A 22,779-nucleotide genomic window follows, 5' to 3' on the forward strand; every position below is an offset into this window, starting at 1 on the left:
TGACTCTGGTTTCCTGAGTCCTAGTCCAGTGCTCAAGCCACTATACCACACTAGCTCTCAAGCTATCCTTACTGTTCTTCGTCTTCCTGCATTGAGCAGAAAGGTGAAGGTAGTTGGGTAGTTCTACTTGCATTTGCTTGAGTTTAAGTAGAAGTAGCTCTGTTGTCAAGGGCCCTGGTTTATCAATATTCCTGATTACTCAGGTGGCTCTATTTCCATTCAAGCAAGGAAAGAGATTGAACTTTATAATCCACTGATCTCCTTTATAATCCACCACTGATGTCTCTTATGAATTTGCAGCAGATCTTATGGGCTGCTACTGTGAAGGTGGCAACTTTGAATGCAACAGATTTAGAAGGATTTGCCCACAGGTCACAAATAATATCAGGCAACATCCAACCCAACCCCACCCCCACCTCAAGAGTTCTCCCAAAAATGTTTCCTGGAGTCACTATATAATGGACTGTGTAATAAATACTGAACTACATCTTCTATCTCCCCAAACACTCCCCATAGCTACAAACACAAACACATAGCTGCTCTGTATAGAGGATCTCTTTATACCTTCCCTCTAGCTGAGTGAATGGCATTGTTTCAAAGTGGAGGAGAGTAAAGGCTTTTCTAAGGGCAGCAAAGCTTACATCTTAGGAATATTTAGGAATATTGAAAATATTTGCTTTTTAGAAAGCTGTACATTTGCTATTGGTCAGCAAGCACATCTTCATAAAAAGGAGCCTCAAAGATAATATCGCTAAAAAAATTGTTCTTACAAATTAAATTCTGAGCATTTTCAAAATAAGATTGGGACAATGAAGACCAATAATGGGTCCATCCAACCTGAGCATGTTGCTCAGTGAAACATAGTTTTGCTAAATTGCTGTCCTCCAGGCTCATCAATCTTTTTCTATAAAGTATAGATGCTTCATGGGTTCTTGCCATAATAGGATGAAGCTCAACTTTGAGCCTTATAACAAGGAATGTACCCCTGGGGTATGTGCCAGCAGTTCCTTCAAAAACATATTCTGTACAGTATCAACTGCTGCAGTCTGACTCTGTTCCCATATCCCCTACTCCATAGAGCAGTTGAGGCAATGCTTCGGCTATCAAGATTTTTAGATTGGGCCTACCAAGGAACCTTCATTGATCTTTTCAAAGGTTAGTATTACCTTTGATGTGCTCCAGGCAAAGATGTTTTAATGTTCTAAATGAAATTTCTGGTTTCCAATACATTCCCAGAAATTTTAAAACTGGGGCATTGATCAATCAAATTACCATCTAATTGCCATTTATGAAAGTGCTTCATCTTCAAGAAGGTGATCACATTTGTTTGGAATAATTAATAACCATATTCTCCCAACTGCAAACCCTACCTAAAGTCTCCTCAATCGCATCTGGGTGATTGATAAAAGGGCCTAATCATCAGCATACAACATTTAGATCTTTCTGTTTCCAAGGAAACAATCTGGAGAATTTATATCAGAGATTTTTCATATAAAAATTAAACAGAAAAGAGAACAATAAGCAAAATTGCATATTACCTCTTCTGTTGTTGACTTTGCTAGAAAGTATCTGTTAGACAAACCTGCACTATTAAATCAGTGTGGAAATAGAGTTGCTGCAACAACAACAAAAAACAAATAGGCATATCCTGTTATGTTAGTGTGTATCAATTTCCCCCAAAGGTTCTGTCTGTCCATTGAATAAAATGCTGATGCACAATCCACAATGACCACATATAAACCTCCTCCTGGTTGTATCAGGCTTTTATGAATCGAATTCCTACCATGCCAAAATCCAGCCTGTTGTTCTGTTATGATGTCATTTTCCTCTGCCCTGATTTGGAGCTTATTCAATAGGGACCTACCAATATACTTTTGCTCTCACCTTTTGATGCAAAGGAACAATAATGATGGAGTGCCATAATTACAGCCTGTTTGAGGAATTACAGAATGTTTATCTGACTTTTGTAAAAAAAAAATATCCTAAAACTATGTACTAAAGTTACTTGGAGTTATATAGATCTCTAATGGTGGTGCTAAGGGGATTTCTAGAATGGTGGAACAGTTAGAGTGTGTGTTCTCTCTCCTCTTCTGTTGCTAAACACAGAACACAGCATCTTTACAAACAGGATCTCAATTAGAGGCATATCTTTATCTAGAGAGATGATCCAGATAAAGCCCTCCTTGCTTATTCATCTTCACTCAGAATTAGACCTCAATAAACACCTTTATTCACATGCTAACTACTTTTAGAGATAGTGGTATGCCTCTAGCACATGCATGCAGACACTGATACACAGACACAGACACACAGAGGAAGAACCCTGCTCAGTCACATTATACTTCTAGTCCTGGGCAATCATCTAAGCATGCTATACAGGCAGTGGTGTTCTCATAAAAATGCTATTAGGGGTTGAATGAATAGTGTTTTCCACCACAGATTTTTGCTCTACAGTTGCCATTGCTGTCTGGAAGCATCTGGAGGTGGAGATGGACATTCTGAAATGGGGTGGAAGTGATCTGAAACACATTCACTGTATGCAGTGTTTTCTTTCTTCCCAGTCACTACTACAGCATTATATCTCTTACTCTTCTTCTGAGATCTTTAGGTATGTAGTGAAAGAAAGAGCTTATACAGAGAAGACACTATCGTGAAATTAGATAATCAGACCAAAGTGACATTTCATTTGGACTCTCAGGGTTGTGTTGTGGGGCTCTTCAAACAGGAGTTTTCCTATCCATAGATTTTTATACAACATAACTTACCATTTTTACAAGCAAACTTTATAGAGATCTTGCTACCATTAGCATTTTCATTTACAAGAAAGGCATTTTTCACTTACCTTGTAAAATACAGAAACATATGGTTATTCCTTTTAATGATGGAAGACCCCAAAATGTCTCAATAAAACACAGTCCTCGTGGCACTGCTTATTTCACCCACAGCCATTTACCTGTTGTTATCAATAAACTTGCAACATGGTTAGTAGAAGGGTAGAAAACAAAGTCACCTGTAGTGCAATTGTTGTGTTCTTTGCAGGATATTTCCCCACCAGTCCTTGTTCTTTCCGTTTCTTGAATTTCCTAAAGTAGTCCTGTATCAGGAAGGTGGCATAGAACTTCCCCACGGTTACCTCATCATCTAAATGAACAGACCAGACAGATCTCTCCCAAGTCAGCACATTTCATTAATAGCCAGTAAATATTTTTATTCTAATTCAGGAAAACAAAATGTTGCGTGCTATGAGCACAAGGGTTTCCTTATAATAATGCAGTGTAAAATCTAGCATAAAGCAATTTTAGCAGGCAGGCTAGGCTAGGCTAGGCTAAGCTAAATTTTAGGAGTAGACGGGCAAGATTCTGCTTAAGAAAGTAAACAGATTGTTTTATTAAAATTCAGAAAGGGAAGAATGTAATTCAGAATGCCAGTATTTAAGTGGATCAGAAATGGCAACAGATCACTTTCAACCAGTGTGTTAAAAGAGCAGAGTTAATGAGAGGGGTTGTGTGGATTGTTGGATCTGGTCTCTTTCAAGCTAGACAGATTCAAATGTATCAAATTACTATTATTTTTATCTGGCCTATCAAACTAGGATATAATTTTCTTTGCTTCCTTGAATACCCAACAGGATATTAATATGTGTATATTAAATAATGTGTCAAATCAGGTTTTAAGGGCAAATGGTTCACTGATAACTCTCCATTCAGTTGAAGGTCCTGCTTGATGGGTTCTTTAAGGAGATTTGACAATACTGTGGGACAAGACTGAATACCCTCCATTGCCAGTAACTAGTTTCAAGTAACTGTAAAAATAGAATGCAACTCTAGGTATACTTCTGATGAAAGAATCCTACTAGTTTTAGTCAACAGACAATGAACAACTATTCCATTTTTACTTGCTCTTTTAAAGTTTTGTTCAAAAGAGGGAAATGGAGAGGGAAATACAGAAAGCCTTATATGGTGATGCTGTCTGAAACCTGCCATAAAATTCTGGGAATGTGGCAGCATGGATACACAATAAAATGTTGGCAAGGAAGGCCCCTAGTTTGATCATTAGTACCAGTCATCATTGTTAACTGTTCATTTCAAAACTAAATACTGCTACATAGGAAAAATATGAGAATAACCTTGCTGGATGTGGCCAAAGGCCTATTTTGTCTAGCATTCTGTTCCTACACAGTGGCCAAAAACTTCCCTAAAGGAAGTCCATCAGCAGAACAGGAGGACAACAGCACTCTGTCTCACACTCCTCCATCCCAGCAACTAATATAAAGAGGGAAATTGTTCAATATATTCCCTTGCATGGGCTAATTTTTACATTTATATGAGAGAATTAGATTATAAAAATATCAGTCTCACTATGGGAGACTGTTAACTCTTGAATCTTATTTATCCTAACTGATACTTCATGTAGGTATCTTTTTGAAATCCCTTCTATTAATATAACCAAACACTGTCTCTTTCTTGTACTGATTTCAGGAGGATTGGGAGAGGGAGAGAGATCACCGCTTAGATATTATATAATTTATAAAACAAACTATGATTTAAAATAGCTTGGATGGGAGCCCAGTCTGTTCCAAGCCATTGTTAAATAGCATCATTGAGCCTGCTCTCACTATATGATACATGCCTTCTCAAAAGTACTCAGGTCCATAAACCTCCATCAGTTACAAATGAGAGCTTAGGGGGTCCCATACCTCAAGATTCAAAAGTCCAAACAAGAAAAGGCCAGTTTGTTTGGTTTGGGTATTAGCACCATAAAAATTCAGCTACATCTTGGCAGAGGCATTTTTCAGATATAGTATGAAGAATTTGTCTTGGATATGGTTCTCTTAGCAAATTTCTTTTTTAAAAGGCTATAATAGAATTAATTACTTCTTTGTATACTTATCTGCTTAACACAAGAATTCAGTTGAAAATTCTGTGTATGCTCCACTATGCAAAATAAAGCCCTGTGTAAACTGAATTCTTCAGATTTTCAATGTCACAAAGAAATCATACACGGAACAGGGGTACATGCATAGGTCTGTTGAAAAATCCCTGTACACATAGGAACTCCTGAAATCATAATGTGTTCCTAGATGGGGGCAGCTGCCTATGTGAACCAGTCCAGTCTACTTATATTCACATAATAGATAAAAAAATACAATAGTTGTGCACCATAGTTTGAGCATATCCGCACAAGGCTTTCTTGACATTTGTTGGCTGGTGCATGAAGTCTGACATTTGCAGACTTAGAGGAGATATGCATTAATTCCATTTTAGATTAATGGTACATTTTCTGTTATGACAATTGTTGTGCTATGCCCATCACCAAACTCCTCCTCAAAAGGTCCTTCCCATCCTTATTATTATTTCCTATGAAATACATGACCAGCAGTAAAAAGGAAATAATATCTAAGATATGGTTTTTGGAGAACAAACAAACAACAAACAAAATGAGGCTAAATACTTTCTATTATAGTGATGGACATACTTACAGTATGTCTTACATTAGCCCCTCATACTGTACAATTACTTTCTGTACAGCAGTGGCATGTGTAAAAGTGGATAGACATACAAATCACATCTGCAGATCTGCTACTTTGGCTTGTGCCTTCCTGGTTGTAGTTAAATTTCTTTGTGTGCCAAAAGGACATACGAGATATTTCAGAGACAAACATGGATACAAAATCTGTCTGAACCATTTTTAACTTCTTACATTAGGCACAACAGACATAGCTGAATACATGAAGGACAGCAGCCAAGCAGAGGTGATCATACATTACACAGAAGTGAAATCAACATGAAAGGGAAATTCAAAGGAATGAATTTCTGCAAAATAGATTCTGGAAGATAAAGAGTATCAGGTGAGCTTAGGTGTGCTCTGAAGGATTAAGGATGGGAATTTTAGAGGCAATTTCAGAGTTAAAAAAGGAACATGGACTTCAGTGGCCTTTTTGTACTCTTTTTCTTTTATATTAGCAGCATTAATTTATGTTAAATTGCAGTTTTTTTTAAAAAAAACAACTTGACATTTTAATCTGACATCTTTTTCCTATTATTAGTATATGAAGAAAATAAATTTTAAAGATAGTATTGATTTAGTATGTTAGTATCTGTTTTCTTTTCTCAATTACGTATGCTTATCAGTGAGGAACAACAATTGTTTTTTTTCCTGAGCCATGACATTCCATTTTAAGAAGTATGATACACCTGTTTAAGAAGTGTGATACACCTAATTGAATGAATGAAATAAGCTGACCTACATAAATTTGCAGTTTGGCCACTTCAAGGATTTATATGTATATAATGCTTTTCATTCTAAATCTGGACTCTTTGGTTCCATTAAAAATTAAATAGTCCAGTCTATATTGTTTTCCTTAGTTATGATGCTGCTTAAATTGAAGCTGTCATGTCTTATGTAAGAATCAGCAGGTATGCCTTTCAGCATTGCCAAACCCACAAAATTTAAAAATGAATGGTTCTTGTCTATTTCTTTTTCACAGTAGTCTCTGCTCTGCAAGAATTTGGCTACAGTTATGAAATGCTTTTTACATTGTGTTAATACAATTTGGCAGTGTTCTGTTTTCTGCATTTTAATAGCATATCCTTTTACTTTGATCTAAACAATGACACTGCATGTCATTGTCAAAGGTTATGCCCATTAAAAACATTAGCACAGCTGAAAATCAATATTCACCCTGTAAGCAGCAATGAAATGAATCTGAACTTTAAATTGCACTCTGAAGAGGAAGTGTATTACAATTATGTCTAAATGTATACTCAGTAAGGCCTCTCCATGTGCTTAATTTGGGCAGGCATGGCTTGCTATTCTGAAGCATGCGTCTGTATTTCAATAAAAAGAAGGGGAATCAACTTGGCCAGAGGCAACACTAATTCCATGCCACCACCCTAAAACAGAATTGCTTCAGAATATTCTGAAAAGACTGATAGTTGAAAGGAATAGAGGCTGCAGAAAAAGCTCAAGCACATAGTTACAACAATAACAAAAGCAAATCATCTAGGCCATGCAAGCACTTAGGTAGAAGGCTAGAAAACAGCAGAGTAGAACACAGAGATTTTGTTTTAAATGTGCAGTATCCATTCTCTCTTGATAGCTGGGTTTTCTTAGATTTTTTGGGCATCATCCCATCCCCAATCAGAGCTGTTTAACTGCAAATGGCTCCCTCCAGCAACCAAGCCAATGCTTCTTCTTGAATCATGCTGAAGAGAAGAGTAGGGCAGCCAGCATGCGTGCTGTCTTGCCTACAGACCAAGAATGTCACCTTTAGAGAGAGATCAGTCACCACCACCATCAGGAATGAGATCTTGACAGTCTTACTTCCAAACCTGAGCACTCTGAGCCGTCTTGAAAGCTGTGATAACACTATAAAAGTACAGTGAGCTATAAAAGATATTGTATAACGAACTGAAATGGATTGATTGTTTGGATGTCTGGGATGGGACTGAGATGGATTAGGTGCTATGAAGCAGATCCTGCACTTTTAAAACATGAAAAGCAAGTCAGAACATCACTTACAATCAACAGATTATCACTGTTTTATATTAAAGACAAATATGTATGTGTGTGTTTAATACATTTGTACATAAATGTTATTAAAATATTAACTATGTCATATCTTACTCAGTTATAACTCTCCTAGTTAGTTAGTTCAAGCAAATTAATTTTTAAAAGTTAAACCCAAGCCTTTTCGGTTTAGCAAAGCATTATTGTAAAACCTGGTAACTGAAAGTTTATACATAAACTGGTAATTTAGAACCATGATATTTTGAATTTCTCAGAATTACATCTTCTTAAAATTAAACATTTTTCTTAACAGAATACTGTGCTCTTTCCTTTCAAGCAACCCATAATGCAAAATGAATATCTAAAAATATCTCCATGTACTTTGTCACTTGACTAGCATTAGCATTCTACTTTGAGTGTCACAGTATTTTTGAAACCTTACCAATATGTAAGTATTAAAATATAGAAAACAGATATTATTATCTCACTAACCGCCAGCAGGGGGAACAACTTGATCCAGGAGCTTCATGCTAGTTTTCTTCCAGATTTTCTTTATAACTGCCCTGAGTTCTTCATTTGCTTGCTCTAGATTTCCTATGGAGAAAAGAAAAGAGAGAGAGAGAGAGAGAGAGAGAGAGAGAGAGAGAGAGAGAGATTTTTTTTTGGGGGGGGAGAGAGGAGATAGGACAAAATTGATAAGGTTATGTTTTCTGGATACTGAAGGAATAGGCATTAAAAGTGCAATTCCATTTCATGTTGTCACATTGACTAGGGCTGAGTCAAAATAGCTCAATGTGGTTCCATAAAGGTTCATGAAACCACTCCCACTATTCCTAGTATTAAAGCAGATCACACTGGAAGCTTAATGTTATTTCACTGTTGGCTATTTCACCTGAAGCAAACTACATTAGATGCTTCAGGACAACAGATCGTTCCTTTAACATTTCACCACAACCTACTTCAACATCTGCTGCCTAAGATAGTTTTCTCACTCTGTGTAGTGCTAACACAGATTCTTCTATCTGCAGAACCCTATAAATATGATATATCTGTCTATTATATATGAATCATACCCATAACAGCATTTCCAAATATTCAGAGACACTGTTAGAAGGCTGAGGAGACCTATACTGGATAAATGAAACTACTGTAAACATTTGAGAAAAAAGCTTCTAGACCTCTGTTCTTATTTAGATATGTAAATCTACCTCAGCATATACTCCTCATGGAGTTTTAGTTAAAGGACCAAATATGAGCTTTGTCTGGATACAATGGAAAAAGGAGTTGACATACATTAGTTCTGCATTGTGTTTGGGAGTCTCTAAGGTGGAATCCCCAATGAGGCATGTTCACTGGAACAGTGGTCATAACCACAAAGGAGTTTCATACACATGGAATTATTGTATCATAATTACAGTTACATGTGAGAAGATGACCTGGCTTCAGATACAGCTTTAGTTGCAGTTTGTTTCTTAATTACTGAAAAAGCACTGTCAAGAATCCCAGACAGTTGACTCCTGCAAAGAAAGTTTACATTTGCACAAAACAGAAAAAGCAGAGACTAGTTCTCAGCCAAATTGGATAGTACAAGATTGCAGTCAGCAGTACTGCATTGCTTTGGGCAAATTTTGTCTCTTCTCCATCAGAGGAGAGTCAACAAGACAACTCTGTATACCAGATTTGACAGTACAAGAGATTTTGCCTTATAATGTGTTTGACAGTACAGGAAAAGATTTCCCCAGAAGCCTGGGATTTGGCTCTAGTAACTCAGTTGGGAATATTAAAAAAGAACTGTGTGTGCAACCTTTTACACTTGGAAAGTCCACAGGGGTGGCCATGAGGTGCATCAACTCCATAATACCGAGTAATAATATCTGACAAGCAAAAACAGATAGTACTTGGAAAATATGCATCTTATTCTCTTACCTTCTGTTTTAATCTTCAGGGCTGTTCTTACTAAAGCAAATAAAGTAGCATTAAACATAACTGTTCCATCACTGTTTAGGGGCATGTTCATGGCTACCAACCGCTGCAGATGTTTAAGAAATAAGCACATACAAAGAAATCTCAGTTTATGTTTGTCAGGCATTAGGGAGGAAATTATACATTTGAAGAAAATAAGATAAAATGCAGGAAAATCTTAAAACATAAGACAAAATGCAAGAAATCACAATGAACTGGCCATACCAGGCAAATGATTTATCAGCCCTCTAGCTACCAGCTATGCCTGTACACAGAACTGAGAACTTCTGCCTGATATAAGTTCAAAATCTGTTGTGTCACTATGTGATTTATGATCACCACAGAAACCTAGAATAGATGGTGGGAGCTCTGTACATTCTCACTCTCTCTCTCCCATTCCCCACCCCACATATGAATGAATGAATGATTCACTAGGGCAAATGTTGAAGAAAGCACAGGCAAAACTGAGCACATTTAAGCCTGATGGCTTTTAACTTATTCAGCTTATGTTCATATTTAGCTCTCCCATAAAATCAGTAAGAAATCAGTGTGCAGTTTTTGCTGGATTCACCAGTGTGCCCCCAGAAGTAGTATATGGGACTGAAGAATGATAAAAATGGCACTGTGGGATAGCAAGTCTGGATGCCCACCCTTTCCTTGTGAGCTTTGTCCCAATTAGCACCAGCTAATCTTGGAAATCTTCCTTTAAAAAAAGAGGGGGATGGTTTAGATTCAGTGCTAAATCGTGGCTTGGCGTTATGTGAATGTGCTTTGGAATTATATACTCCCTCCTCATTTCATATACTCTGAATTTCTTATTTAGCACAAGGCTGGGTCACATTTCCTTTCCTTTCCTTAATGGAGCTCTGTTCAGAATACTCCCACCAGGAGAAAGGGGAAAGGAAATATTTGCCAGTTAACTCCCCACTTCCCCACCCACCCTTCCCCCATCTCTTCTTCACCAGTAGCTTTCCCACCATACATGTAGGGCTGCAGTGGGAGGACAAAAATTAGTAAAAATTGCCTCCTTCTCCATTCCATCAGTGGAAATATTCTGCTGGATTGAAAACCTCCATCAAATGGATCTTTCCTCTATGGAAGTGAAACCTTGCATACAGACTAAGGAGATTATCACACCCGGTTTTTAAACTACAATTTCATTGGGATAGAATCAGCAATGCTAATCACACAATGTCACTTCCCTCCCATAGCTGCCCCTTCCCTGACCCATTCCTTTTCATTCACGGCAGAAACTTGTAAATGGGTTACCAATTGTGCAATGCCCCAGGTGCAAAAAGCCATTCCCAGGGCATCTGCATGATTGACAGTCATATGGTGTCACTGTCCCCTCCTCCCCCCTTTCCCTCCTCCTCATTTTAGCCCCCCCTTTTTGTATAATTTTGGGGCTCCAAAGCCTTGATATTTTAAAAAAAAATGTTTTAAAAGGCTTAGATCAGGGCTGCATAGCTCCATAATTGTTGAAAAACAGTTTGTTTGTTTGTTTGTTTTAAACCTAAAAGCATGCTGGCTAAAGCATAAGGGAGGGAGGGAGGGGTTCAGGGATAGGATGGGAAGGGAGAATGATGCTGGAGCCCTGGTCAGGCAAATGGAAGAATGATGGTGTTACCTGCTCTAAAACCGCTATATTGCCATTTGATTTTGGTTTGAAGGACTGCAGCACAAAAGGGGCTGGTGTGATAATCTCCTAAAACAAATTTAGCTACTACATCTGAATTGGCACATTATGACTTGCCTTTGTTCTCCAAAAGCAAACCATAGATTGCAAACTATGGCTTCCTCCCCAAAGAAAGTACATTCAGCCTGCGCCATACACAGGCTTCCCATACGCAGACTTGAGGTCACACAGACGGAAAGCCACATTTAGATTATCAACCTATAAATGGGGCTTGAGCATGCACAGTTTGGAACGGATTCCCCGCGTAAAGCAAGTGTCCACTGTGAATAACTGAACTGGGGTGTGTGTGTGTGTGTGTGTGTGTGTGAGGTGGGGGGAAACACAAGGCTTGTTCAAGCAGTGCAGGGGTGGGAGTTTACAGATGATGTCAGACTGCAACTCTCAGCATCCCACCACTGGCTATGATTAATGAGATTTGCATTTATTTATATATTTATTTTGTATTATTTCTCCCCTTTATCATGTATACCACCTTGTTCGACATTCACCCATAAAGGCAATCTATACTGAATTTCAAATACGTAAAGAAATATCTACATAAAGTCAGAATGTCCTACCTTGCAGGCAACTCTGTGAGGGCACAATTTACCAAAACCAAGAGGAGGCTGTATGCGTCGCAACAAGGTAACAACATCAAGGTGCTTTATTCTTCCCCTACAAAAGATGCAGTGTGAATGAAATTGGATGTTTGTTTTTTTAATTCTCAGGTTCTTTAGGAAGGCACATCCAGTATCACAATAGTATATCTAACTTACTTTGCTTCAGGATCATATTCTGACCATATTCTTTTAAATTCATCTAGATGGTGTGGACCAAGAATAGACCAATCGCGTGTTAGATAATCAAAATTGTCCATGATGACAGCCACAAAGAGGTTGATAATCTAAAAAAATAATTGAATAAATTATTAAATAACATTTAAATTAATATTAAAAATTCAAATGATTGGAGATGTGGTGGGTCAATAAATCAGAAGACTGGTGCGCTATATTAAGCCCTATATGATTTTCTCAATTTATTGCTTATAAAATCACAATTACTTGCTAATTTCTTTGACTGAACAGAGCCCAAGTATTTACTGATATTAAAATGCATGCAATTTTGACAACAGGATAAAGGGTTATTTAACTGAATGTAACATGAATTTATAGACTCACAAAATTGTTCTTTTCCTGCTTATAATTTTTCATTTGCCAAGCTTAGTATTTAATTTAGACTCTGGACTCACCAAAAAAGCACACAACATATAGAAACTGATGAAATAAATAATAGCAAAATTGCTTCCACATGTGTATTCTTCTCCTGGGTTAAAATCAGAGTCCGGGTCACATCGCTTCCCAGGCATACAAGCCAACATGATCTCTTGCCAAGCCTCTCCTGTTGCACACCTTTAACAGGGAACAAAGCAAAGAGGAATGAGCATGATTCTGCTATTTCAGGTACAACATTATTACTACAAAGTACCACAACTCACTATTTGAGTACTTTGGAGGGAGACACTTTTGAAAGGTCATTTTCAGAATTCCCGATCCCCATAAAGGCCCCGACATGCTGCTATGGCTGTCATTTTGAGAACACAAAGTGATATTCTGGTGGTGACATATAGTACTTTCAGAGTTGTTGTTGTTGTTCTGCTGTTTTGGGGTGGGTGTGTAGGCACACGAACTGTGCCTGTGAAGGTTTTGGAGGCCAAAAAAAGCATTTTTGATCATAAAATTAATATGGGGAGTTTGTGGGCAACAAGGGATCTACTGAAGAGCTCTATGCAGCCAGTGGGCCACATGATTCCCTTCCTATAAACACATGTTAGTTACCGCAGGGGAGAAGGGACAGTGGATATGTGGTCACACAATGTGATCAGAGCCTAATGTACTGTTACATTGTTTGTAAATAATACAGGAGGAAAGAAGAAGATGGATAGGGAAACCCAGCCCACCCTTCTCCTTCTATTTGCGCCTGCTACTGTGTTGACAATACACTTGCACAATGGCCTTTGGCAGCAAACATACAGCTGCAAGGAACTACATGGTATATATGTGTATAGAATCATAGGAGTTTCCTGGGAAACGGGATTTAAACTGGATTTAAATTACATTCGAATTTAAACAGAACCCACAAATTCGGGAAGTTTACCACACCGAATTGCTGCTAAAGTGAAATGACATGAGGTTAAACCTATATTAAAGCAGAGAAAATGCCACCTTTTTACTTTCAGAATTTCCTGAAAGTAAAAAGTTGCCATTTTTCTCCGGTTTAACTTCAGTTTAACTTCGTGTTATTTCACATTAACAGCGATGTCGTGTGATAAACTTCTGGCATTTCCGGGTTTTTTCTTATTTAAATCTTGTTTAAATCCCATTTTCCAGTGGGATCTTGCTAGTGTTATAAACTCCACAGTTAGAAGGGGCCTCATAGGCAATTGAGTCCAGCCCCTTGCTCAGTGCAAGATCTCCAGCTAAAGCATTCCTAGAGATTAGCTGCCCAGTGTCTTTTTAAAGATATACATAGAAGGAGACCCTACTACCTCTCTAGGTTCCACTGCTGAACAACTCTTACTGTCAAGAAGTTCCTTCTAATGTTCAGTTGAAATCTACCCTCCTGTTACTTAAAACTATTAGACCTGGTCCTACATTCCAGGGCAGCACAGAGTATCCTCTCTGTGATGGCCCTTGAGGTATTTAAAGAGTGCAATAAACATCTTTCAACCTTTCCTCATCCATTTTGTTCTCCATACCTCTAATAATCCTTGTTGCCTTTCTCTGAACCTGCTCCAATCAGTCTATATCCTTCTGAAAATGAGGAGCCCAGAAATGAATACAGAATAGAAGATGAGGCTTGACCATTACAGAATATAGTGGGATTCTTGCTTCCCTTGACTTTGAAACTATGCTTCTATTAATGCAGGCTAAAACAGCATTGGCCTTCTTTGCTGCAGCATCACACTGCTGGCTCATGTTGGACTTATGATCAACAATAATCCCAAAGTCCTTTTTGCATGTAGTACTGCTGAGCCATGTACCCCCCCCCCCACCCTAAACCTGAGCATTTGTCTCTATTAAATTGAATTTATTAATTTCTGCCCAATTTTCTAGTTTAGTCTTTCTGTATAGAAGAGGCTTCCCACTCACTATCTTAGAAAGAGGCTCATTTTGGGTTCAATATATTTTAATAGCAAGATAGATGAAAACACGTGTACACATTATTATGTTTATTATACCTAAAGGATAAATGAGTCCCCACACCCATATTAGTTCAAGAAATGCAAATTAGGTCAGTATGTTTAAAAAACATCTGCAATGTTATTGGAGGCACACAGACTGGAAAGCTAACTCACTAGAAGGGATGACAAGTTAAAGTAGGAGCAGGCAGCCTGATAGGGAAAGCAGGGACACCATACAGGGAAAGGCTTTCTGTTGTCAAGACAAAGACCCATCCCCAAGTTCAGAGCAGAGATGGTCTTTATTTAAACCAGCTAATACCAGCAGTCTTAAACAAAGCTAACTCTGCACTGGCTTTAGGCCATAGTGCTAATCTGAAAGTATTTACAGTTATGTCTAAGGGAGGAAGTTATGGATCCTCTTTCTTCATTTTGTGAGCCTCAGTGACTCAGCTGGAGTTTTCAGGAAGACCAGAGGTATCACTTCAAGCGCACTTATTAGAAACTCATGTTGCTGATCTCTGAAAATAAGAATTAACTCCACACAAGAAGGAACAATGTCACATTAAGCTGTATTTAAACATTACCAAAAATATTAGAACCTTTGCACTGCCATTTAGAAAGCATCAACAAAATAACATATAAAATCTACCGGAAAAGAAGAAGCACCGCTTGAGGGAAAGTCTGAAAGTTGTTGTTCCTGTTAATTTGAGAACCATCTTTCAGTGCTACTTTGCCAAACACCTGTAAAAGGGAAAAATATTTATACAGCATTGTTTTTGTTTGATTCTCCCAACAGTTTTAATGAGAACAGAAGTAAGGTCTTGCTAAGTAAGTCCTACCAGCAACTTGTCCAATGTCTGTTGTTTAGTGATGGCTCCCCATATGTTTCTGGGAAGCCTTCTGGCAATGCTTCATGAAGGCCAAAGTCACATTATTTACTTGATTCAGTGGCACAATGAACATTTAGGATTCATGGCTAATAATGTTGATAGATCTATCATCCATAAATTTGTCTCCTTTAGGCCACTGGTTATCAATCACATGGCAGTGAATCCCATAAATTACTGTTGCCTGGACCTCCATTTTCATTCCATGAAGAGAACAGATTTCATGTTCAGGCTCTTCACAGAGAAGTTAGACTGATACTCTCTGTCCTTTCTTTTTGCAGACAAGTAAAGAGTTTTCTGTTTAGACAGCATTTGAGGACTGACTATATAAGGTCTGTCCAACAAAAATAATTTGTTGGATCTTGTTCACTGTTGTGCTGGGTATGTGTATGTGCATGTTTAATGATATATATTTTAATCTTGTTTTAATTTTTTTCTTGTTCAATTTTATTCTAACTTTTGTAACTTGTGGGATTTTAATGATATATTTTAAAATTTATTATTATTATTATTAACCTTTATTTATAAAGCGCTGTAAATTTGTTGTAAAACGTTTTGAATCAAGAAAAGGGTGGAACCAAAATAATAAATAATGTTAGCAGAACAGGGGTTTTGTTTCTCCCCTTACCTCAGAATCATCATTTGCCCAGTCTACTTAAATCTGCTCTTGTGGGAATAGTGTGGGCTATGAATAAGGGTCTGGGGATGGAGGACAGGTTGGTATAAACCATTTATCTTATGTAACAACATACATGCCCAAATCTATGTGTCCAATTAAGCAGTATTTTCTTTTTTCCATTCAGAATCTACTGCTTATCAGTTTTGGGGGATGACTCTGAATTCTAATGTTTGTAAGGGAGGGAAGGAGGGGTATGGGACAAAAGCTTATCCAGGCCTTTACATCAGAGTCTGAGGCTCAGACTGACCTAGAGCTTAGACTGTGGCAACCCCTCCAACCCCAATCAGAGGATACCTGGGGCAGCAACCTTCTAAAAGAGAGACAGGCAAAATGCAACCTATGGGTACATGCAACTCCCAAGGCCCCCAATGGGTTATCCCCCCTCTCAGTTTCTTTTCTCCTTTTTCTTTCCAAAATTGAAAGTCTAAAATCTCGAGTGTTGCTATATCATATATTTATATGAAAGCACTGATACTTTCATTTTACTAATAATCCCTACCATGGATTTTGTTCTGTTCATTGCTGCCACATGCTGGCTAGTTACGGCCACTTGAAATTTCATTGGTGTGTATGTGAAATGAGCATCACTTCACACTTACTTAGATGAGATGCCATTTGCCATTTAGTTGTCTATTTATCCAATTTGTAAACATCTTTTCAGAATTCTTTACCATATATTTGAATTTTTGCCATACTGATTAATTTTGTTTCATCTACAAAGAGGTTTGCTCTTCTGCTCACCACCGCTCAATGTCATTTGTGACTCAGTGAAACAATGCATGTCCCATTAGACATCCAATGAATAGCTTATTTTGCTCCACTGTGAAGCTTCATGGCTATCTTCTGGCTCCTGTCTTCAAATTTCATGATTCTGAAATTCACTCACAAGTGTTTGGTGACAGAATTTGTACAAATTCACTCACAAGCCTTTGGTGACAGAATTTGTACAAATTGTACTATCCACATGCCTGTTACACGCTCAAAAGAACTTGAAAAATTTGGTCAGGCACGATTCCACTTTCCAGAAGCCTTGCTTTTTTTTTCCTTCTGCAAAACTATACATTCTATATGTTTAATAACAGTAGCTTTAATTATACATTCTATATGTTCTGTATGTTCCATAAGTGTACCTTCAATTATACATTCCACTAAATTAGACAGGATAGGAATTTAATACAGTGGGCCCTTGGTATCCATTGGGGTTTGGTTCTTGGACCCCACACTGGCTGCATAGAGCTAATCAGTGGATGCTCAAATCCCATTGATACAATGGCATAGTAGATTGGTGTTCATTATATATCATATATACTCATGTATAGGTCAAAAATGTATACCAAAAATTGACTCAAAAAACCTGGATTGACTTATACATGGATCAATATGGTAACAGGCATGCCTCTCCAGCCTCTTCCCAGCCTGGCTGCCTTCCGAGGGGACAGCTGGACTGGGAAGGAGGAGGAAGGGTGAGTGTTTATCCTCCCCACCCCAAGCCTCTTCCCAGCCTGGCTGCCAACCTGCCCACTCATAATTGTTTGCAGCTATCTGCTTGTATCTTCCTCCTCCCCACCTTCTGTGAGAAGATAAGTGGGCCAAATTGCCTACAACCGAGGGTGGCTGGATAGACAGCAAAGTAAGACAATCTTTACATACTGTACTTTGTTACATGCCCTTAGGTTTTACCCTCTACTTATCCATGAGTCATATAAAAATCCATATCCCCCCCCCCAAAAAAATAACACTACCCTTGACTTATACATGAGGTCATCTTATAGACAAGTACAGTCAGTCCTCCTTATCCACAAATTTTTTATCCATGGATCCAAGCATTCATGGCTTGAAAATACTTTAAAAATATACAAATTCCCATAGGCAATTTGCCCTTTCACATAAGGGACACCATTTTACTCTGCCATTATGTTTAATGGGACTTAAGCGTCCACGGATTTTGGTGTCCATGGGGGTCCTGGAATCAAACCCCAGTGGATACCAAAGGCCCATTGTATATATGGTAAATAGCACAATTAAGATTTCATATTTGGAAATTATATATTTTTCTAATATTTTCAAGCCATGGATGCTTGAATCTGTGGATAAAGAATCTGTGGATACAGAAGGCCAACTATAATTCCATACTTTCCATGGAAAAGCCATAGAATTATGGTCTCTATTCATCTATCCAAAAGGTCTTCATAACATTTTCAAATAATGATGGCAGGGCAGATTTAGACAGCATGTGAGTGATGAATCAGTTGTTTTTCTCCCATCCCACCAAAGTGTCATGATAAAAAAAGACTTTTACATCTTACGTAATAGTTAAACTATGAATAGCATGCTTAGATAGGCATTTACAATTCATTACAAAATTATCATTGACAATCTCTTTCTTTTAAAAGGAATAATGTTATTAATTACCTGCATTCCAATAACCGCATAGATGAAAAACAACATTGCTATCAAAAGAGCAACATATGGTAGAGCCTGAAATAGAAATATTTTTTAAAAAAATAATGGTAACTTTTACATTTAGCTTGCAGTTTTCAAATTGTTTATTTCCACATATCCACTGTACTATAGCTTGAGTACTGAAAGCTATATGGACATTCCAACATTCTGGAGATATGAAGCTGGTTAGACCAAATCAAGCCATTTGCCCTTTAGCCAAGCACTATCTACTCTGTTTGCTGGTAGCTGCCCAGTGTCTCAGATGGAGATTGTCCCCAATGTTGCTATACATAAGCTTGCCACCTTATGCACCAGAAACGGGCCATGGAAGCCTGGATCCTATTAGCAGTCCCAAGCACAGTAGGCTTACTACAGGAATTGTTGAATGGTGGGTCAACATGTGATGAAATCATACAGTGGGTTCTTCATATACACTGATTTTTTACCTGTGGATTCATGGCTTGAAAGTATTCATACAGTGCACCCGCGCTATAGGCGGGCGCCCCATACGTGGCTTCCTGATTACACGAAAGCTGCACAACAGGAGAGTGAATGGCGTGTGTGCCTGTGGCACACACACCCTCCTGCGCCGCGAGCACGAGCCCCATTCAATCGAATGGGACTCAAGCTTACGTGTTTTTTGGCTTACATGGGGGGGGGGGGGCGGAGGGGCGGAACGGATCCCCACATAAACCAAGGGACCACTGTATATTCCAAAAAGCAAACTGTGATTTTGTTATTTTATATAAGGGACAATATTTTACTATGCCATTGTATTTAATGAGACTTGGGCATCCATGGATTCTAGTATCCACAGGGGGTCCTGGAACCAAGCCCCAGTGGATACCAAGTGTCCACTGTAGTAATACAATGAGCCTACTCTACTTGGGACTACCAACAGAATTCAAGTCCATGTGTTGTACCATGGGGTTACAACTCTTCTATCTTAAAAGGGCTAGCAAGGGTGGGATTCAAATTAACGCATGCAGAATGTAATCGGTTTACTAACTCATTATTTTCCTTACTCAGCAAATTGATAGTAGATTGACTTGTATCCTATTTGTTAATAATCAGAGAGACTGATCTATTGAACCAAAGAGCACTGTAGTGAAAATTCTGAATTTCTTATTTCAAATGTTCTGTTATGAGGGTAGTTGGACACAAAAAATGCCAGAGGTCTTGCATCTTGTAAGAGTTGTGCAGAAGAGAGAATTTCATGTAAGCTATATGAGTTGAAATTTATTCTTCTGCACAACTATTAAAAGTGGAAGGTCTCAGTTCTCTTTTGCCTCTAACTACGCTACCACTGAGTCATGCTCCCTTATACATTTCAGCTCTGTTTAAATTACCACCCAAACCACTATCAGTGTTTTACATTTCAGAGAATGAGAATTCATGACCTAGTTTTAATTGTGTACCTTGAAGAGAAGAGTTTCAACCACTTCCTGTTTCTAAGTAAGTTAAAAGCCTATGGGGCCATTGTGTAAAAGCTGCTAGAGATCACATCAGTGGAGTGTGGGCCCTTAGGGCCATGTTCATGTCATTACTAGCAGATTGCAATCACACTTCATGTCTCCAGATTTCCCACTGCCCTGTTATCATGTGATGTTAGATAGCTGAAGCTGCAACAGGACATGATGCATTCCATCAGATTAAATTTTTCTTGTACATCATCAGTCAGCTCTAAGTAGAGACAGTCTGAGGGCAAAACTGAACATCTGTAGTCGGTGCACAACATGTAACTATGTGTCCCATTTCACTTGTATTAATTACCAGGGTACAAAGGGGGGGGGAATATTTGGGAGGAATGCAGGCAGGGGAGGCTTATCTCTTTCCTTGCCAGTGCCATCAGAAGTAAAAAATCCTCTCCTCCATTCCATAACTAGAACACTCATACATGATGAGAATACATTGCTCCCACTGGCATTAATGGAAACCTTTTTCCTAAGTGAGTTGTCTTACAGATTAACATCTTTGTTTGTATTGTGGTCATTTATCAAAAGAGAGGGAGAGGGGAGAGAGAGACACACAAATAAAACTTTGTCTCTTTCCCTATAAAGTCATCAGGATTTCACATTTCAGAGATCAGTTTTTGTTAACTTTGTTTAAATTACCTCAACAAAATGATAACTACTCTCTTGTTGCAAGTGTAAACACCTAGAAGCATCATAAAGTTTGCTTGTGAGTTTTGGATCAATGACTAAGGAACTTTCAACTGAGCTAAGTTTGAAACGGAACATGTATAAGAAATGGAAAAGGGGGGAAATCACAAAAAAGGAATTCAAAGAAATAGCAGGCATGTGTAGGGGTAAAGTCAGAAAAGCTAAAGCGCAGAATGAACTCAGGCTTGCTAGAGAGGTTAAGAACAATAAAAAGGGCTTTTTTGGATATGTCCGCAGCAAAAGGAAGAAGAAGGAAACGGTAGGGTCACTGCGTGGAGAAGATGGCAAAATGCTAACAGAAGACAGAGAAAAGGCAGAATTACTCAACACCTTCTTTGCCTCAGTCTTCTCAGAAAAGGCAAAGGGTGCTCAACCTGAGGATAATGGAGCAGAGGACAGAATAGGGGAATTTCAGCACAGAATAAGTAAAGAGATAGTAGAGGAACACCTTATTAATCTAAATGAATTTAAGTCTCCGGGACCAGATGAACTCCATCCAAGGGTATTAAAAGAACTGGCAAATGTAATATCGGAGCCATTGGCAATAATCTTTGAAAACTCCTGGAGAACAGGAGAGATCCCAGCAGACTGGCGAAGGGCAAACGTTGTCCCCATCTTCAAAAAGGGGAAAAAAGAGGATCCCAACAATTATCGTCCAGTTAGTCTGACATCAGTTCTAGGAAAGATTCTGGAGCAGATCATTAAACAGAGAGTCTGTGAACATCTAGAAGGCAATGCCATAATCACAAAAAGTCAACATGGGTTTCAGAGAAACAAGTCATGCCAGACAAACCTAATCTCTTTCTTTGATAAAATTACCAGCTTGGTAGATGAAGGGAATGCTGTGGATATAGTATATCTTGATTTCAGTAAGGCCTTTGACAAGGTTTCCCATGACATTCTTGCAAACAAGCTTGTAAAATGTGGGCTAGACAAAGGAACTGTTAAATGGATCTGTAATTGGTTGACCGGCCGAACCCAAAGGGTGCTCAACAATGGCTCCTTTTCATCCTGGAGAGAAGTGACCAGTGGGGTCCCACAGGGCTCTGTCCTGGGCCCAGTGCTATTCAACATCTTTATCAATGACCTGGATGACAGAATTGGGAGCATACTTATCAAATTTGCAGATGACACCAAATTAGGAGGAATAGCTAATACCCCAGAGGACAGGATCAAGATTCAAAATGACCTGAATAGACTAGAAAGCTGGGCCAAAGCTAACAAAATGAAATTCAACACAGAGAAATGCAAGGTATTGCACTTAGGGCGGAAAAATAAAATGCACAGATATAGGATGGGTGACACCTGGCTGAATGAAACTACGTGTGAAAGGGATCTAGGAGTCCAAGTAGACCACAAGTTGAACATGAGTGAACAGTGTGATGCGGCAGCTAAAAAGGCCAATGCTATTTTAGGCTGCATCAATAGAGGTATAGTGTCTAGATCAAGAGAAGTAATAGTGCCACTGTATTCTGCTCTGGTCAGGCCCCACCTAGAATATTGTGTCCAGTTCTGGGCACCACAATTCAGAAAGGACATTGAGAAACTGGAGCGTGTCCAAAGGAGGGCGACAAAAATGGTGAAGGGTCTGGAAACCATGCCCTATGAGGAACGACTTAGGGAGCTGGGGATGTTTAGCCTGGAGAAAAGAAGGTTAAGAGGTGATATGATAGCCCTGTTTAAATATTTGAAAGGATGTCATATTGAAGAGGGAGCAAGCTTGTTCTCTGCTGCTCCAGAGAACAGGACCCGGAACAATGGATGCAAGCTACAGGAAAAGAGATTCCACCTGAACATTAGGAGGAACTTCCTGACAGTAAGGGCTGTTCGACAGTGGAATGCACTCCCTCGGAGGGTGATAGAGTCTCCTTCCTTGGAGGTCTTTAAACAGAGGCTGGATGGCCATCTGTCAGGGATGCTTTGAATTGGATTTCCTGCATGGCAGGGGGTTGGACTGGATGGCCCTAGTGGTCTCTTCCAACTCTATGATTCTATGATTCTATGATTCTAACCAGTTTTTTTCTACTTGAGGTCTGTGTGTGCGCTTTTCTTCTTAAACACAAATGTTAGTAGTTTTAGGTGAAGAAATATTTGCTCAGACTTTGGAAACCTTGAGGGGAAAAATCCCTCCACTCTGGAGGGAAGAAGTCTCATAGAAGGTGGCTATTTCTCAGCAGGCCATCTTGACATGTCAAGACAGCCTCCCTCACTAAGAATGAGAAATTTTGTGAATATTCTTTACATCCGTAGCAGTGATGGTGCAATTTTATTTCCTATCATTC

General features: G+C 38.7%; 1 protein-coding gene across 2 annotated transcripts in view; it reads right to left on the reverse strand.

The window, feature by feature from the left end:
- CACNA1D (calcium voltage-gated channel subunit alpha1 D) overlaps positions 1–22,779 on the reverse strand; it is a 387,489-nt gene that overhangs the window by 51,822 nt on the left and 312,888 nt on the right. For both annotated transcript variants that reach the window (XM_089522716.1, XM_089522725.1), the window contains exons 35-42: positions 18,306–18,371; positions 14,977–15,068; positions 12,396–12,555; positions 11,923–12,050; positions 11,725–11,821; positions 9,436–9,538; positions 8,002–8,103; positions 3,011–3,141 (exon numbers count right to left, since the gene is read on the reverse strand). In XM_089522716.1, coding sequence (XP_089378842.1) covers positions 3,011–3,141; positions 8,002–8,103; positions 9,436–9,538; positions 11,725–11,821; positions 11,923–12,050; positions 12,396–12,555; positions 14,977–15,068; positions 18,306–18,371 — 879 coding nt within the window. The remainder of the gene's footprint in view (positions 1–3,010; positions 3,142–8,001; positions 8,104–9,435; positions 9,539–11,724; positions 11,822–11,922; positions 12,051–12,395; positions 12,556–14,976; positions 15,069–18,305; positions 18,372–22,779) is intronic.

The sequence above is a fragment of the Sceloporus occidentalis genome, unplaced genomic scaffold (genome assembly GCF_023333645.1).
Source record: "Sceloporus occidentalis isolate IW3139 unplaced genomic scaffold, rSceOcc1.0.p SCAF_1, whole genome shotgun sequence".
Lineage (NCBI taxonomy): Eukaryota > Metazoa > Chordata > Lepidosauria > Squamata > Phrynosomatidae > Sceloporus > Sceloporus occidentalis.